At 41.3% G+C, this 20,155-nt stretch overlaps 1 protein-coding gene across 1 annotated transcript in view; it reads right to left on the reverse strand.

Annotated features, from left to right (window-relative positions):
- Ctl1 (choline transporter-like protein 1) overlaps positions 1-20,155 on the reverse strand; it is a 764,015-nt gene that overhangs the window by 435,054 nt on the left and 308,806 nt on the right. Inside the window, exons 6-7 of the mRNA XM_080276719.1 lie at positions 8,691-8,780; positions 8,259-8,398 (exon numbers count right to left, since the gene is read on the reverse strand). Coding sequence (XP_080132845.1) covers positions 8,259-8,398; positions 8,691-8,780 — 230 coding nt within the window. The remainder of the gene's footprint in view (positions 1-8,258; positions 8,399-8,690; positions 8,781-20,155) is intronic.

The following is a 20,155-nucleotide window of genomic DNA, read 5'->3' on the forward strand; positions in this document are numbered from 1 at the left end:
TCAGCAGAATGGAAGCTGTGGAAGCAATGAATAAAGTTAAATTGGGGAAAATCCCAGGAATTGATGGAGTGTGTGGTGAATATGCTGAAGCATGGGAGAGAGATAGTAGTAGACTGGATGTGGAAGATGTGCAGATTGGCCTGGGAGGTAGGTAAAGTCCAGGAAGACTGAAAGTCATGTATAGTTATTCCCCTATACTACAGGAAAGGGGAAAAAGAAGTGTGTGGTGATCATTGGGGCATTTGTCTTCTTAGTGTAAAGGAAAAGTATATGGTAGGATACTTACTGACAGAGTTAGGGAAACAACAGAGAAATTAGCTGGAGAAGAACAGGGAGGTTTTAGGAAGGGAAAAGGTTCTGTAGATCATATATTCATTCTTAGGTCTTTTGTGGAAAAATTTCTAGAGAAGGGACAGTAGTTGTATGTGGCATTCATGGATTTGGAGAAAGCATACGACAGGGTGGATAGACAAGGACTGTGGAAAGTATTAAGAATATATGGAGTAAATGGGAATTTGTCAAATGCCATGAGGAGTATGTATGAAGGTGCTCAGGCTGCAGTGTGTAAGGACAGTGAAATGAGTGAATTTTTCTATTTGATGGTTGGATTGAAACTGGGATGTGTCATGTCTTCATGGTTGTTCAATCTGTATATGGATGCTGCTATAAAAGGGATACAAGGTAGGGGAGTGGATGTTGGAGCAGTCCTAATGAGAAAGGGCAATGTGTGGAAACTCCCTGTATGGTTGTGTGCAGATGATACTGTGTTGCTTAATGAAGATGAAAGGGAGCTGCAAGGTTTGGTGAATGAGTTTGGGAGAGTGTGTAAGCAATGGAATATAAAGATGAATATAGGGAAGAGTAAAGTTATGGTCTTCAAGAGAAATGAAGTCACTGAATGTACAGTGAGGTTGGATGAGGAGGAAATGGAAAATGTGAGTGTGTTTAAGTACTTGGGTAGTATGATGAGTAAGGATGGAAGTTTAGAAGGTGAAGTGCTTGAGAGGGTACAACAAGGAAAAAAAGGTTGCTGGTTCCTTGAAAGCAGTGATAAGAAACAGCAAAGTGAGCAAGGAAATGAAAACACTGCTGCATGACAGTATTGTGATACCAACTCGTATGTATAGAAGTGAAGCTTGAACCTTGTTGGAAGGACACAAGTCAAGAGTGAGAGCAGTGGAAATGAGTTATCTGAGAGAAGCATGTGGAGTCAAATGGAGAGACAGACTGACAAATGAGGAATAGAAGGAGCATTGTGGTGTGGATGTGGATGTGATAGGAAGTGTTAGGAGAAACATACTGAGGTAGTTTCGCCATGCGGAGAGGATGGAGAGAAAGAGACCGACAAGGAGAGCGTATGTGAGTGAGGTGGAGGGGGAGAGGAAGGAGGAGACCAAGGATGAGATAGAGGGATGGAGTGGAGAGGTATAAGAGAGAGGGGGATGTGAGCTGGGAGTAGGGCAGTGAAATGGTTGGGGAAAGAGTGACATGGAGGTGATTTGAATGTGGCCATCCCTTAAGGGATTAAGGTGTCTGGCACTAGATAGATTGACTTCACTACTCTAATATACTCTCATCATATTTTTCTTGTTCTGAATGCATTGTAACAATGCACCTCATCTCTTTCAGTAGCAATTATTAGACAATGTATAAGTGTCATGACATATAATAGTGTCACTCATAACTAAGCATACTGATCATTCCAAAATGACAAGTTCCACTGTTCTCATTCCCACTTCCCAGGTTTTGGTGTACTTTTTTGGTGAGGGCACATTAGTCGCGTAGCGTGGGTTGCCAGCGCCCGGTGCAAGGAAAGTATTGTGCCCCCTAACCCGTGACTCGTTAGCACTCCCTGAGTCCCTTCCACCAGTCCAGTGATTGAACCCCTTACCCCCCAAGCACATGTATTTTAAGAAAATACTTCATTGTATAACCATTTCTTCACTTTCGTAAATGTTTAACCATTAAAAAATTATATATATATATATATATATGTGTGTATATATCACAGTTGAAACTGAAGAACGAATAAAAAATGACAACCACGTCAGCAAAACAATTATCACAGAAGAAAAAAAAAAACTAACCTGTGAATGCTGTGAAAAGTGTGTATGATGGTGCTAAGGCTGCAGTGCGTATGGAGAGTGAACTGAGTGAGTTTTTCTATTTGAAGGTTGGGTTGAGACAGGGATGTGTCATGTCTCCATGGTTGTTCAATCTGTATATGGATGGGGTAATAAAAGAGGTACAAGGTAGGGCAGTGGATGTTGGAGTGGCCCTAATGAGAGAGGACAGTGTTTGGAAACTCCCTGTACTGTTGTTTGCAGGTGATACTTTGTTGTTCAGTGAAGACGAAGGGGAGCTGCAAGGCTTGGTGGATGAGTTTGGTGGATGAGTTTGACAGATTGAGGCTGTGGTAGAAAGAAAACCGGGTTTCTAGAGGTGTGAAAGTGAAGACTTTGTTACCCAACTTTGCAAGTCTTCACAAGTCCTTTGGTAGTCCACGAACGCTCAACATCTGTCTCAGGAGAAAGCTGAATGTAAGTACTATATGCCATAAAAATTTTAATGTTCCAGGGCTAATCTCTGATTTTTGGCAAATATTTTCCCACAGGTACTCAGACCCCGCTACAACCCCGCCACAGCGGGGGGATCGGCCGTACACAGCCGCGTTTAAGGGGTTAAGGCGTCTGGCAATAGATAGGTAGATAGACAGATAGAATTATGATTTCTCATAGGAATAGATTGATTGAAAACACCAATTTTGACCATTCAAAAACCTGACTACGTCCCTCTTGAACCAGTTAAGGATGGGTCTTTTAAATATTCATTCCATCCGTAATAAGATAGACTATATTAATGAAACCCTAAATCAGCACGAGATTGACATTTGTGCTTGACTGAAACCTGGTTATATGAGTCTGATATTGATATTATTCGGAATGCTTTGCCTAAGACACATTCTGCTATTAGTATTCCCAGGCCTGCTGCTGACTATCTGGGAGGAGGCATAGCACTCATCTACTCGGCAGCACTTGCAAACATTTCTCTCATTGACTCAGACCTGACCCCATCTTCATTTGAATTTATGGAAGTATTAATAAATTTCCATCAGAATACCATTAGAATTGCAATTGTCTATTGACCACGTCATCCTGGCAGAGATCGAGGTTTTATGGAGGAGTTTGGGCAGTTTCTTGAAGGGTTTTCTCTTAAACCTGGAGGACTTCTTGTTTGTGGTGATTTCAATTATTGGGTTGACAGTCCAGAGTCAAAGCCATTTTCTTCAGAATTCCTTGAGTTGATCCCCCAGAACAATTTTTTCAATCATGTGAGTAATCCAACTCATGTCTCAGGACATGTCCTTGACTTGATCTTGTCCCCTGTTGGTTGCAGGCGTGTATCAGATGTGGAGGTTGACTCATTTGACCCCCTCATCTCTGATCATGCTCTGATCACTCTTAGTTCTGATGTCCCAAAATCCCCTTCATATAAAAAGGTCATCAGGTTCAGAAAATACAACAATGTTGACCGTCAGTTGATGTGTTTTGAAATTGATCAATGTTTAAACTCCATCGATTCTTAAAGTCTTTCTTCTGGTGAATTGGTTGATATTTACAACAACGAGCTCAGGTCAATTTTTGACCATTATTGTCCTGAGATAGTAAAAGCAGTCACTGTAAGTGATAATTCTCCGTGGTATGGTTCTGTGCGTGACAGAAATAAATGGAGAGAAATTGTGAATGAATAAGTGATGACGCAGCCCTGAGGGGATATTCTCCCGCATTTGGTCTGATCAGCTAGTCAGGTCAGGTGCGAGTAAGGGGATGGGTCTGTTATGATGTGGCAGGGGTAAACCAGCTCTGCTGTCGGGCCCTGCTGCGGATGTCACTGATTGCATTGCGCAGTTGACCCTTGTGCGGTGTGGTGCAGTGAGGATCTGTCCGTTCTCCCCTTTGGGGCTAAGATGCGAATGAATGTGTTTGAATGGATGAGTAAATGGGGAGTGTGTCGTCCTGTCTCGGCTACCTCCCTTTCCTTGGGGGAAGCAGCCTAAGTATATAGATAAATAGATGGTCCATCCATTAATTCTTTGCGTAGACAACGTAGAAGGGCAGAACGTGAGTGGCACTTGCAGCGGACCGAAGTAACTCATTTGCGTTATGTTTTTGCGAGAAGAGCAATCGTTCACACTGTAAAAGCCCAAAAGGCTAGGTATTATCAAAATAAAGTTGATTCATGTGGTGGTGATAAAAAAAAAACTGTCTGCAGTTGTGAACAATTTGGCTGGTCGGAGGAATGTAATTGTTAAACCAACTTCTGCATCTGATGCCCAATTGGCTTCTGATTTTGCTTCATTTTTTACAAGTAAGATATCTCTCATAAGAAGTGATTCAGACAGCAGTTTTCCTAGTGAAGCATACTCAGTTGACTTCCAGTCACGGTGCACCGGGGATCATTTGCTTCCAACATTTCATCCGCTGGATGTAAACAAAGTCAAATGTTACATCAGAGAACTTAATAAAACATTTTGCTCACTCGATCCGTGTAACATGTCACAACTGCCTGATGTGTATGAGCACGCTGCAGACTTTATCTGCAACATAATAAATAGATGCTTCTTAGAAAGTAATTTTGTGCAGTCTGAGAAATGTGCTTTGCTTAGGCCCCTAATTAAGAAACCTGGCCTTGATGTCGAGAGCATGACAAATTATCGTCCTGTCTCTAACCTGTCTTTTTTATCCAAGATTATTGAGCGGGCCATACTCGATCAACTCTTACCACTACTCTAACACAACAGAGTTATTCCTGTTGTTCAGTCAGCATACAGAAAATACCATTCAACTGAAACTGCACTAACAAGGATTAAGAGTGACTTGGTGGCAAACACTTGTAGTGGGATGTCCTCTCTCCTAGTTCTGTTGGATCTGTCTGCAGCTTCTGATACACTAGATCATAGACTATTGTTGGATGATCTGTATTTTTATGGCGTTCGTGACAGTGCCCTTTTGTTCCTTAAGTCGTATCTGTCGGACAGATCTGAGAGAGTGGTTGTTGATTACGCTAGCTCTGATTCTGCTCCTCTTCTATTTGGAGTCCCTCAAGGATCAGTTTTGGGTCCAGTTCTGTTTACTACCTACACAAGTAGTTTATCATCTCTACTTGATGCTCATGATGTGTCCTATCATTTTTATGCTGATGACACCCAGCTCTATGTTAAGATGTCAGATATCAATGATACTAAGACAGAGTTTGAATCTCTAATGTCTGATATTAAGATTTGGATGGCTAAGAGGAAACTTAAGCTGAATGATAGTAAAACTTAGATCATCATCATCAGAGGACACAGAAGGGGTGATGACATTGACAATGCCCTGGCTTTGAACATTGGCGTGTCACGGCTGCATCCAGTCAGTTCTGTCCGAAATCTGGGTGTTTATTTTAATTCTAAGTTAAATTACAAAGAACATATTAATCAGGTTGTAAGAGGGTGTAACTTATATATCAGAAATCTGTACTCTGTGAGAAAATTCCTGAATAGACGGTGCCTCTTCACATTGGTCCATGCAGTGGTCCTGTCTCGTGTTGATTATTGTAATTCACTGTGGGTTGGTCTTCCAAATAATATACTAACAAAAGTTCAGTCTGTGTTGAACAGGGCGGCACGGCTTATCTTTGGTCTCCCCACGAGAACCTTAACTACCCCGTTTCTGATTGAGTTGCATTGGTTACCAGTAAAGGCTAGAATTGAATTTAAACTGTCTTATTACATTCAAGGTTCTTAAGTTTGGTGAACCGAAGTATCTTGCTGAATTGTTAAAACTCCCATCGACAAGCCCGGGTGTGATGTTACGCAGTGAAGATGATTCCTTGCGTCTTGATGAGCCAGGAGCCATTCACCAGTCATCTTTCTCTGACTGTTCTTTTGCATATAGAGCCCCTAGATTATATAACAGATTGCCATTGTCCATAAGACAACTCTCCACTGCTGAATCCTTTAAGAGACAGCTGAAAGCCTTTCTTTTTTCAAAATGCTATGACCTGGAGAGAGGTACTATGACGGATGATTATAGGGTTTAATTATTGCCACTTTCATGTATATATGATGTAGCCTGTATTATATACAAGAAATGTCACAATTCTTGTAACTGTAAAAATAATGCATGTGTGTCGAGCGCTAGCAAATTCCCAAAAGGAAGAACTGGTGCTTTTAAGAAACAAAAGGCCAGATTATTATTATTAGTATTACATAAAACTCTGTTTTTCTCTCTCCTACTGGCAACTTCGGTCTCGTCAGCAGGATAAGTGTTGCCTGCTGTGTGCTGAAGCACCTATCTCCATAACACTGGCCAATACTGTCACTTTTCATGTCAATGATGAGTTCTTTTGATGGTATCCATTCAAAGCATGGTACTTCTTGTCAAGCGATGGCTTGTTTTGCAAGCAACCGATTGACAGCTGTGTGGGTGAAGAATCTGTTTGTGGCCATGGTTTTTAGCATTGTCATTTGTGAGAACTATCTCACAACTAACACAGGAGAATGTGGTAGAACTAAAAGATCACACATTAATCTTGAAAGACATTCAGATTTAGACTGATTATTCCCATCAGTAATTCCAAGCATTTCATGCCAGAAATATGTTGCTGATTGATTGAGATGCTGAAGGGTTGACCTGGAATGCAACAGATCTTGCCACTGTTCCTGAAGAGAATCAAGCTCTTTCTCCTTTACCAGAATAGGGAAGTGTACCACCAATTTTGCAATTGCTTTTGTTCTTCTGGGAGACAGAGCTACTTTTGGATAAAAAATATTAATGCCAGCACATTTTCCTCATCAAAAGGAAAGCGCTTTTGCATCTGCACACACAGTTCACAGGGTGGGTACACATTATTACAGACGAACATTTCATACTAATCATTAAAGTTAAAATATATTTTCCAGGTTTAATGTGTATATTTATTTAAAAAAAAAAAAAAAAAAAAAAAAAAAAAAAATCCATGTGATTTTTCTAATTGATCTCCAAGAACCCAAGGTAGGGGTAAAAGACCCAAGATCTTGTATTTATAAAAAAAATAAATAAAATCATGTTTTACTCTGAGTTGGTGTTGCAACACTAAACTGGCGGGAACATTACTTGGCGACGGTATTTTGAGATTTAAACAGATCTTAATCTACCGATTATATTGTGCCACATGCACAAAGAACGAAGGCCACAGCATGTTTCATAAATACAACGTATAACACGAGTTTCTGCAAATATTTGTAGAGGTGAAAGAATATGTCATTCTGAGTAGAAAGTCTTCTGTACACATATGCATTTTAAGGATTACTTTAGGTGTGAGGTGGATTTTAAAAATTACGCAACGTGTCAGTGTCACACATCATGGAGACGAGGCAGGCAGGGGAGGAGTAGTGAGGCTATCTAGGCGCCCTTGCAACTCGGTGAAATTATGATTTTTTTAATTATGATTTTTTTTGTGCAAGTTATTGAACATAACAGTACCGGTATCTACAAAAAAGAAATCACGCCATTAATAAGCATTATGTAATTCACTGATAAGAAGGGGGCACGGTGGCTCAGTGGTAGAGCAAGCTTGTAATCGGGGGATTGCGAGTTCGAGCCTCGCGCGGGACAGCCGTGCCAGAAGTGGTAGTGCACTCCTGTAACGTAGCAGGACTATATGATCCATTACAGGGTCTAGCTCGGGGGAATGCCATTTCACCGATAAGGATTACATGAGGACAGTGTGGCTGTAATTAGTGAGAAAAATAATGTAAATGTTACATGGCAACGTTTATTTGCCCCGTCATGTTGAAAAACTGTGTAGAATGTTTGAACATTGGGAGATTTTATGTATGAGGGGTAGGGCGGGCTATTTTTTATTTATTATCACTACTTTATATTTTTTTTTTAATTTTGCGCCCGGGGCAACCGCCCCTGTGGCCCCTCCCACGCTACGCCATTGGGGCACACAACACCATATTGGCCAAAAAATGTACAGTGTTAATTCTAAACCCTGTCAGTTTACTGACATTCTGGTCACATATGGTGTATCAATGAAAGTGTGTTCCTTGGCATTATGGATCAGCTGCTCTTCTGGACAAGTAAAATAGAGGGAAAATTTATACTAGAGCCCACCCATGTCCGGTACGTACAAGTCAACCACTAAAATACATATGTGCATATTAAGTACCAACCCATTTAAGTGAAACGAGTATTAGTGTCTACTGCAGCTGCATTACATTACCAACTTACCATGCTAACTGTAGAGATGACTGCATATACCAACAATGCTCGCTCATTGCGTACAGTCTCCATCAAGATCTCATCAAATGGGGAGCGGTCAAGCTGTAGGCGAATGCTTGCATAGCTCCACCACAGCAAAACTGTTGCAACTGAATAAAATAGAAAGTTAATTACACTCTCTTAATTCTCTTCTGGCTATTGCTAGACAACATTTTTCATATTAAGAGACTCATTGACTGAAAGGGTTAGAGGCTATCATCACTGCCCCTTCAGTATGGTGCTTATTTCATTCTAGTTATAGCCACATAATTCATTCAGCTTCAGAGTGGCCACTATGACCACATGATTTAAGAGTCACAAGTATTTAATGTGCAAATATGGAATTCTTTCTAATTTTAGAATGATGCAGAAAAATGCCAGCTCCAGTTAATGAAGACTCACCAATGGAAGCAAGTGAGACTGCAATCATGATGGCATAGCAGACAATTCCAGCCAGGAAGTGAAGGAACAGCATCACTGCACATGACAAGCCTGACAACATTAATAAAACAGTACCATAAGGAAAACAGTACATAAATTAAATTAAGGAATAGTAACTATTCTCCATGAAAATCATAGGTCACAAAGAACATGATCATCCAATACAGTACAGTAGGCACTCGTAGTATGCGAATTTATGGGCGGCAGAGGAGGTTGCATACTATGAATACATAAACTTATGGGAAATATTACATACAGGCGGCACCCCCCTTCACTGGTAACCGTTGAGACTCCTTTCAGACTTAAGTATTGTACTGTACAGGGAAACTAAGACATATTACCTAAGATAAAGTAAACCAACAAGATTATGGCTTTGCTAAATCAACAAGGATATGGCTTAACCAACAAGAATATGGCTGCTCACCTTAACCCAAGAGGACAACAGGCTTGATGGATGTAAGAAGGGGATCCAAGGCAGGGTGAGGCACTTAGCGTGCACCTCCTGCACCACCCATCACACCACCTGACACACCACCTTCCTCACCACTCTCGTCACCCGCTCTTTTGACACTTTCACTAGCTAATGCACTCACTTCGTTCATAAACCCTTCAAACTTTATTTCTGACACCTCAGACATCGCATCATCCTCTTGATACTCCCCAGGAAATGGCTCTTTTGATGTTGACGCGAGTGATTCCTCACTTTCTTGAGGCTGCAGGTAACGGGTGATGAGGGTTTGCTTCCTTCTGTTAACCTCCTGGTTGTGCCTGTCTGTGTAGTAGCAGAAGGTTCTGTCCAGTGAAGTTATCACTTCCACCACTCGCAACTGACAGTGTTCAATGTCCTTGAATTCTTCCTTGAATTATCTAGGGCACAGAGTACCAGGCTGATCCCCATTATCGACAAGTCTCCACTCTCCATCACTGGTGCTGCTGGCTGTTCTGCTGCAGTCTCCTGCTCTGCATCGGCCTTGTCCACTCGGTGCACGACTTCCTGGGGATCCTGCTCCACTGCTGCCGAATGTATGCTCCTGATCTCCTCATCATCGACATCACAAGGTGGGCGGAGTGTAGGCAACCACTGGCGTGTCTCAGGGTGGCAATGTCGAGTGCTTCGGGTACCCCTGATTTGGGCCACTCTTCATTGCCGTCTCACCTATTTTGAGTTCAGTTCGCGTACTATTAAAAAATACACTAAAATTTGATAAAAAATAGGTCCTCATGTAATTCATGTACTGTGTGTACTTATTGTAATTCAGTTTTTATGCCTTTACATGACTGTAAAAGGTTAGAAATAATCACTACATTTATAGGCCCCCCCGCCCTTTTTTTTTTTTTTACGTCCGGCTCAGGGTAAAGGCATCAGGGTCTATCCCAAAGCCCAGCAGTCCTCCTACATACATCCACATGTCACCACTGCAGCACTTACACAAACTGTCCATATTCAATACATGCTAAGGCTGTCTCATACAGGACTGGCGCACTGGCATTAGCAGGGGTATTTTTACAATATGTCAGGAGGCCTTCTGCTAGATCAGTAAAGTCTGCTTTTTATGAAATTCAAATCCTAAAACTGTTCCCTGCCCCAGTCGGGATTCGATCCTGGATCCATTACGACTGCATGCCGCTTCTCTAACGATTCAGCCACCAATTACTCTGAGGGGGGAGGGCAGCCAAATGGTGGGCGACAAAGCGATTTGGAGGCATTTTGTCTGTGGCCACCCTTTGCAGGATTAGGGCATTGGGCTATAGTATAGAATGGAATGACCATAACATATACTGTAGGATGCACTTTTTTGTATATGTGTGTGTGTGTGTGTGTGTGTGTATACAGGTAAGCCCTTAATTCACACGAGGGTTCGGTTCCCAGACCCTTCGCGTATGTGGTAAATTCGCGTATATGTTCTGCCCTTGTGTGCACATAACTACGCATGTCTATTAAGTATATTACATCTGAATAATACTGTTTATGCACTACATACACCTTATAAACTAGCATAAAGTATGAAAAACAACAAAAATGTAAGAAATTTAACACTGAAACCTGACAAGCACAGGCATAGGTGGAGACACTTCAGCAGCCTGGTGCACAAGCCCTCACTGCCTCCCATATGCTACATTCTGCCTTCTTTATTGTATGACCAGTTGACTCATTCACCCCAAACATGCGGTTCCACGACAATTCACAGGTTTCAAGACAATTCACAGGCGTAGGTGGAGACACTTTAGCAGTCTGGAGCATTAGCCCTCACTGTCTCCCGTATGCTGTTCTCCTTCTTTATTGTATGAACAGTTGACTCACCCCAAACATACGGTTCTGAGACAATTCACCATCAAGTCAATTCACCGTCAAAACATGGACAATTCCCCATCATTCTATTAAAATACTTATTATTGATTAATTAATAGTTTAATAACTAATTTTCAGGGGGATTTTATAACTCATATAAGTAAAAAACTAGTGTACTGTACTTGCTAAATAAACTGGTATGTAAATAAATGATGGGGAATCGTCCTGACGGAGAATTGTCGCCGACAGTCCTCCCTGAAGTTTGTCCAACACTTTAACTTTCTCTGTCAGCAACATCACTTTACTAGTCCGATTTGGTGTGTTACCACATGCATCACTAGCACTACGCTTATGCCCCATGTTGACAGACAAGGCAAGTAATCACTGGAAGGCAGAAAAATAAGCCACAAATAACGATTGGCCAGTCATGCATGGTTCGACCGTCGGATTCAAACTGACTGTGGTGCGTGGTAGACCGACCTCCCACACACACATATGTATGCACACGGGCAGCAGGTAGGCATTTTTATATTTTATTTATTTCTCTTGTATATTAAAATTATTTACAGTATTTGATTATTATAATTTTGTTTTAATTATTGTACGAAAAATTCGTGGATAACCGAAATCGCGTGAAAAAAGTTCGCGTGAATTAAGGGCTTACCTGTATGTATATACAGTAGAAGTCCGATTTTTCGGCATCTATGGGACCAGGCAAGTGCCGAAATATCAAAATTGCCGAATTATCGAAAACCCTACCCACTCAGTACCTTATATGTTTCGGTGAACACTATCATCATTACTCATATCATTACAAATGTGTTTGGAGAGAGTACTGTATACTGTTTGATACTGTACAATACTGTAATGAATACAGTACTATACAGTGGAAGCTCGATTATCCAGGCTCGGATTATCCAGCTTTCGGTAAATCCGGGCCGTGACCCAATGGTTCAGTGGTATAGTAATTCATAGAATTATCCGTACGATAGCTCCGGTTTAAACAGGAAGCATCCAGTTTCTAGGGAGAGAGGCATGGATAAACCAGAGAGAGTCTTGCTCACCCTGCCCCCACCCACACCTCCTGCTCACAACTCGATCACAAGGGTGGTAGGATGGAGTTTGGTGAGGCAACTGTTACTCCTGACGTAGCCTAACCTTGCTTAACTACTTAATAATTTAACCTAACCTGACCTAACCTGGGCTCCAGTTGGGAAATTGGGAAACTAAATCCACTTTTGTGTACGATGAGTTTCATCCATTATGCCCGAAGCAATCGTAGGTACGGCTTAAAGAACGTGATAAAAGAGAAAATCTTTCAGCAAGAGAAGGTAATTTACTACCCTCAAAATAGAAAAACACAGAAAACAAACTGGAGGAATATGAAGTGAATTAGTGTGGTCTTTAGGCTGTATGCTTAGACGAAAAGTAATGGGTTTCCTAGTTTTAGGGAACGAAATGAAACAAGAATGTCTGCTAATCAGAAAAAAAAAAATACTCATCTCATGTGTTCTCGTAAGTTAGCATTGAGTTCTGCATTTTTCGTTAGGTATCGTGCCTCCCAACACATTTCGGACCAACAGAGCATTGTTATTTCTTCCTCTTACATTTACTGTTCACTCTTTTGTTCGTTCTTAAGTGTACTGTATGTGTGAAAGAGAGAATTAATACAAACAATAATGCATTCCATTAACCCCATCATAGCTATCAGCCTCGAACAATGCTTTACTGTACCGGTGTCAGGGATGTTGGGTTAGGGAGAGCTATAAAAAACTGCGAACAATTATGGGAAGGGAACGAAGGTCACTGGTATGTTTTCACGACCCTCCTCTACCATCTCAAACAGTCAGGCGGCCTGCCACTTCATCTCAGATGTTTTCGCCGATATGTTCAAATGCTAATGTAACATGCACCCTAATTATGAGTAAGTTTCTTCCAATATGCCGGAAACAAACGTAGGTAAGGCTTAAGGAATGTAATGATAATAAGAAAACAAACTAGAAAAATACAAAAACAAACTAGAGAATATGAATTGAATTGGTAAGGTTATTACGATGTATGCTTGGACGAAAATTTAAGAGTTTCACAATTATAGGGGACGAAATGGAACAATTATGTTTACTAATAAGAAAAAATACTTTCATCTCAAGTGTTCTTGTAAGGTGGCATTCAGTTCCACATTCATTGTTTGATGTCGCTTCCCAACACATTTCGGACCGACAGAGCATACAGTTATTTCTGCTCCTTACAGTTAAGTGTACATTTATTGCACATTCTTTTGTTCGTTCGTGTATGTGTGAAAGAGAGTATTGATACAAACAATATTGTATTCCATTAACCCCTTATGGCTGTTAGCCTTGAACAATGCTTTACTGTACCGGTGTCAGTAACGTTAAGTTAGGGAGAGCCATAAAAACTGCGAACAATTATGGGAAGGGAACCAAGGTCACTGGTATGTTTATACGACCCTACTCTACAATCCCAAACAGCTCGGCGGTCCTTTCATCCCAGATGTTTTCGCCGATATGTTTAAAGGCTAAAGTAACGTGCACCCTAACTTTATGTTTAAATTCTAATGTAACATGCCCCCTAATTTTCTTTCATGAATCATAACAAATAACAAGATGGGTTTAGGGAGGAGGGGAAAAAGCCAGGTGTACCAGACGAGTCTTTTCTCTGTAAGAAAAAGAAACTGACTTTATAACTTTGAAAAAATGGTTTCAAGGTCTGCCACAGGAGTACACAAATTTCTGAACTCACGAACATTGAGTATTTGAGGGGGGTAAACATACGCTTTGCTGTAAGCAGTAAAAGCACCTTACCAAATCAGTTCATCCTGATAGTCTGTTATATTTTTCTGATTATTTCTGGGTTGGTAAATAAACATTTCTTGTTAAATCTTTCCCCGCTGTTTTTATCTGTTCTGGTGTGACGACTCTTTGATTCGTTAACATAATGGCAGAAGACACTGTTCTAATCTAAGTGTTTAAACCTGGCCTAACCTAGCTTAACTGCACCTAATAATGTAACCTAACCTAATCTTCAGTTGGGAAGTTGGGAAACGAAGTCCACATTTGAGTACGATGAGTTTCGTCCATTGTGTTGGAAACAATCGTAGGTACAGCTTTAGAACGTGACGATACTAACAGGGAGGAAATCTTTCAGTAAGAAAACGTGATTTACCGAACTTAATATAGTCTGAAAAATACTGAAACAAGCTGGAGGAATATACATTGAACTGGAAAGGTCTTTCTGGTACATAAGTGTACATTTACCGGTAAATAAATCAGTCTAACAGTACAGTACTTGTGTTTCCGCCGGATTAATCGTGCTTTCGGATTAATCAGGCACCCCTTAACACCATATAGCCCGGATAATCGGGCTATCTCTGTACATGAATATGAAAAATAAAGAAATTAGTGAACATACTGTATATAAATGTAATGGTACAGTAGGCCTACAAGTTCACATGCACTTACCTAAACTTATAGTAGGTTCCTTATTTACATATGTACAATAGAAGGGGTTGATTGGAGTCTGCTACTGCTGGAAGAAGTCCCCAGCACACTCGAATAGTAATTTCAGAGGTATTTCGGTACGAAGTTCACAAAGCACACAGAAGAATCAAGAGAAGTCGGCAGCAGCACAGCAACAACTCGGAAGAATGGCGGAAGAATGGCGAAACAGATTCTCTTTCCCATGCTAGACTCACTACATGTTTGTCCTCTCTTTATGCTATAGGAGAAAGAGCTAGTCTCTGAGCTTCATGGCAGTGGTAGACTCGTTCCATCACTTTCACTATCTCACTCACTAAGGCAGGTAAAGGCGGGTAGCTAGCTGGCGAGCCTCATGGAGAATTTCAAGACTGACGAAAAAAATCGGAGAATCTGCCGAACGATCGGAGATTTTCATAAATGGGACTATTTCTCAAAACTGCCGAAATGTCAGATTTGCCGGGGAATTGGATGCCGAAATATTGGACTTTTACTGTATGTATATATATATATATATATATATATATATATATATATATACACAGTATATATCATCATCATCATCATCATCAGCCGTTTCAGTATCCACTGCAGGACCGGTCTATCCCGACCGAAGTAGGGATGATATAGCCTATGTATCTCTACCAAGTGGCTTAGGCTGTCTGGTAGAGATTGTACGTAGGGTGAGAAGTGCTTGTAAGTGTGATTGTAGTGTTGTAGTGGCTTTGGATGTGTGTGTAGTCTGTTAACCAAGTGTAATTGGCCCGCGCAAGCTGACTGGGTACAAACATACTTTACAGTATGTGACACTGGTTCAACCACAGCACCCCTGGTGTCCGCCAAAGCAGTACTGTACATGGCCGGGAGAATGCTTCCAAAGTTTATTGCCCTGGCAGGACACAAACCCTCGTTCTCCACTGTACGAAAACACACACTTTACCACTGTACCACAGAGGCTCCATATATATATATATATATACACTCAAACCTCAATTTAAAAGACTGAATGGGGAATCATCTTGTCCCTTACTTGAAAATGTCTATTGTTTTATCACATATAGAGGCAATCTTATTATGAAATGCAATGATTGTTTCACTTATTCATATCTATCTATCTATCTATAGCCCGATGCCCTAATCCCGCAAAGGGTGGCCACAGACAAAACGCCTCCAAGTCACTCTGTCACCTACCATTCGACTACCCTCCCCCCAACTCACCCCCCCCTCCCTCATATACCTCTCAACTCCATCCCTCCACCTCATCCTCGGTCTTCCTCTACCTCTCCCTCCCTCCACCTCACCTACATACACCATCTTAGTCAGTCTTTCATTCTTCATTCTCTTCACATGTCCAAACCACCTCAGTGTACTTCTCCTAATCTTCTCAACTATATCCACATCTACCCCACAGCATTCCTTCACTTCTTCATTCGTCAACCTGTCCTTCCACGTCACTCCACATGCTCCTCTCAAGTAACTCATTTCCACTGCTCTCACTCTTGACTTGTTCCCCTCTTGCAAGGTCCATGCCTCGCTTCCATACGTCAGGGTAGGGATCACAATACTGTACTATCATGCAGTGACTTCTTAACTTCCATACTCACCTCCCTATTTCTCATCACTGCTTTCAGTGTACCAACAACCTTCCTTCCCTGCTTATTTATATGATTATTAATATTATATTACAGGTACTGTATAAAGAAACATATTAATGTGGATAATCTAGACATTATGTATCATTTTTGAATGGTCTTGTCCATTTGTCAGGTAGAATATGGAGTCCCTTAAATCCGAAATCCCTTAAATGGAGGTCCCTTAAATCGAGGTTTGAGTATACAGTATATATATATATACACACACGAGTATATATCTATATATATCTTTCCTCATATGAAATTTGCTCATATGAAAGAACACTTATGGTGGTTTAGGTATAACTTAATGCAAAATAAAAACAAACAGTTATTTTTTATATTCACCTTGCCAAAGTGTCACTTTCTGTTGTTCATCCTCGGGTTCTAGTAGGGGTACCTCTGACTTGGGAACTGAGACCTGCACTTCCACTTCCACCTGCCTTGGCAGCAAAACTACGAAGCTTGGCTTTGTTTCTCTTTATATCGCTGACTGTTTGTTTTGCAACACCATATTCCTCACTTAAACGAGACACTGGTACACCTTTTTCTAATTTTTCTAGTAATTCAAGTTAGCACTGTATGTTTGCGCTTTGGAGCTATGGTGGAATAGTAAAGAAAGAAAACTGAGCTTTCACTTGGTCAATGTGTTCCCGCGACTCACACTTGGTCAACTGCCTCAGCTCATTGTCCCCTCAAGGCTGCATTCCCCCCCCCCCCCAATTCACATGTGCGTGCCTCACAAAGGGATACTGGAGAACCGATAAAATTTAAATCAAATTTAATACAGTATAAAAGAAAATGTTCTGGAAAGAGGTGAAAAGAGTAAGACAGGGTGGAAGTGAAGTTAGCAGGGGAGTGAAAGATAAAAATGGTAGATTACTAGTTGAGAAGGGAGAAAAAGTGAGCAGATGGAGAGAACACTTTAAGGAATTGTTGAACATAAAGGATGGAAGTAATGCGAGTATAAGTGGCTGGGGAATGGCTGGGAGAAGGAAGGAGGTGAGAAGACAGGAAGAAATCAGGACAGAAGTTGTGGAAGCAATGAAGAAAGTTAAATTGGGGAAAGCCCTAGGAATTGATGGAGTGTGTGGTGAAATGCTGAAGCATGAGGGAGAGATAGTAGTAGAATGGATGTGGAAGATGTGCAGATTGGCCTGGGAGGAAGGTAGAGTCCCGGAGGATTGGAAGTCAGGTATAATTATTCCCTTGTACAAAGAAAAAGGGGAAAAAGAAGTGTGTGGTAATCATAGGGGCATTTGTCTTCTTAGTATAATAGGAAAAGTGTATGGTAGGATACTTATTGACAGAGTTAGAGAAAGAACAGAGAAATTAGTTGGAGAAGAACAGGGAGGCTTTAGGAAGGGAAGAGGTTGTGTAGATCAGATATTCATTCTTAGATCTTTAGTGGAAAAGTTTCTAGAGAAGGGAAAGAAATTGTATGCGGCTTTCATGGATTTGGAGAAAGCATATGACAGGGTGGATAGACAAGGATTGTGGAAAGTGTTAAGAATATATGGAGTAGATGGGAAGTTGTTGAATGCTGTGAAGAGTATGTACGATGGTGCGCAGGCTGCAGTGCGTGTGGATGGTGAACTAAGTGAATTTTTCTCCTTGAAAGTTGGGTTGAAACAGGGATGTGTCATGTCTCCATGGTTGTTCAATCTGTACATGGATGGGGTAATAAAAGAGGCACAAGGTAGGGTAGTGGATGTTGGAGTGGCCCTGGTGAGAGAGGATAGTGTTTGGAAACTCCCTGTACTGATGTTTGCAGATGATACTGTGTTGTTGAGTGAAGACGAAGGGGAGCTGCAAGGCTTGGTGGATGAGTTTGGGAGAGTGTGTAAGAAACGGAATCTAAAGGTGAATGTAGGGAAGAGTAAAGTGATGGTCTTTGAGAGAGGTGAAGTCAGTGAATGTACAGCGAGGTTGGATGGTGAGGAAATGGAAAATGTGAGTACGTTTAAGTACTTGGGTGGTGTGATGAGTAAGGATGGAGGTTTGGAGGGTGAAGTGCTTGAAAGGGTACAGCAGGGAAGAAAGGTTGCTGGGTCTTTGAAAGCAGTGATAAGGAACAGGGAAGTGAGCATGGAAGTGAAAAAGTTACTACATGACAGTATTGTGATACCAACTCTAACGAACGGAAATGAAGCTTGGACGTTGCTGGAAGGACACAAGTCAAGAGTGAGAGCAGTGGAAATGAGTTATTTAAGAGGAGCCTGTGGAGTCACATGGAGAGACAGGCTGACGAATGAGGATATAAAGGAGCGTTGTGGTGTGGATGTGGATGTGATAGGAAGCGTTATGAGGAACACACTGAGGTAGTTTGGCCACGTGGAGAGGATCGAGGGTGAAAGACTGACGAAGAGAGTGTATGTGAGTGAGGTTGAGGGGGGAAGAGGGAGGGGGAGGCCGAGGATGAGATGGAGGGATGGGGTGGAGAGGTATATAAGAAAGGGGGGTGAGAGTTGGGAGCAGGGCAGTGAAATGGCGGGGGACAGGGCGACTTGGAGGCGATTTGTTTGTGGCCACCCCAAACGGGATTGAGGCATCTGGCAATAGAAATATAGATAGATAAAATTAACCCCTTCTTTACCGAAAATGTGTTTTGATGTACCCCCGTACATCGCCAGTAAACACCCGTGAGACACTGGAACCGCTACCATGGTACGCTTGTATACCCTCTAATGAATGACAGTTTATGGGCCTCAGGGTAGCTCGGTAAGGCTGTTTCTGAGGACCTCGTGTTAGCAACAGCTCTGTGTTTTGACGACGAAGACTGTGACGAAGTTCTGATGAATTCTGACATCATAAGATACGTCACGACTGAGTTGCGGTGGCAACAATGGCTTGCTCACTCATCTGTGATGTAACCTCTTTTAGACCAATCATTATTTTATTTATAATTTCTACTACAGATATCGTACTATATTTTCTGCTGACATACGGCAAAATTTACACCCCTTGGCCTGCCTGAGAGAGTCAGTTACCATGCACTTGACCACGAGAAAGGGTGTACAAGATATTTTTCTTTCGAAAATGGCGTCTCTGGCAGATTCCGATAGTGACGAGTTTATTCCTCATGAGGATACTTATTAAGATGTATCAGATGATTATGCAGCAGTGTCTGATGTGTCAGTAGATGACTGTGATCCTGAAAATGATAGCGAAGTTGATGTGAGTGAGGAGGAGGAGGAGGAAATTAGTAGCGAGCTTAGTGACGCTGCACTCTCGGCAACAAGTGGGTCAAGGTCGCCATCACCATCACGTGTGTCCACACACTTCATGGTCAGCTTACAAGGTAGATAAATAAGCCATCCATCTGTGCAGGACATTTTTTCAAGCCAGTTTGTATAGTAGTTACCTGGGTAACAGTACTTTAACATAAGATATGTAAACTTATATACCGTAATGATTTATTTTATAATATTTTTTTATTACCAACATCATGCTGGGTTTAAGTGACCATCAGTATACAAACAAATAAAAAAGAGTGAATAGTTTCAACATGGCAAAAAATATACACTACCCCTCACACTACGGGAGGGGAAGCTATCAGGTCGGTATGGGGAGTACGCGTAATGTTTACATTGGGGTGAGGGGTCGGTAAAGAAGGGGTTAATAGGATAGTATAATATTGTGTACAAAAATTTTTTCATAAATTTTAATTAATAAATTGTGTACTGTATCATGTAGCCTATATTTTATATTGATAATGTGCTAAGAAATGATCCGGATCTTCGCAAAATCCGGATCTTTGAGGGTTTACTGTACAGTAATCCCCATACTATCCAGACACCCACTTTCCGGACATCCCCACTTACCGGATATTTTGGTCCCGGGATCCAAAACAGGTAACCCCTTAATTCACGCAAACTTTTTTCATGCGATTTTGGTTATCCACGAATTTTTCGTACAATAATTAAAACATAAAATTATAGTATTCAAATAAGTAATTTCAATATACAAGAGAAATAAATAAAATATAAAAAATACCTACCTGTTGCCCGT

The sequence above is a fragment of the Coenobita brevimanus genome, chromosome 66 (assembly GCF_032717465.1).
Source record: "Coenobita brevimanus isolate Jiangsu-jjx chromosome 66, ASM3271746v2, whole genome shotgun sequence".
Lineage (NCBI taxonomy): Eukaryota > Metazoa > Arthropoda > Malacostraca > Decapoda > Coenobitidae > Coenobita > Coenobita brevimanus.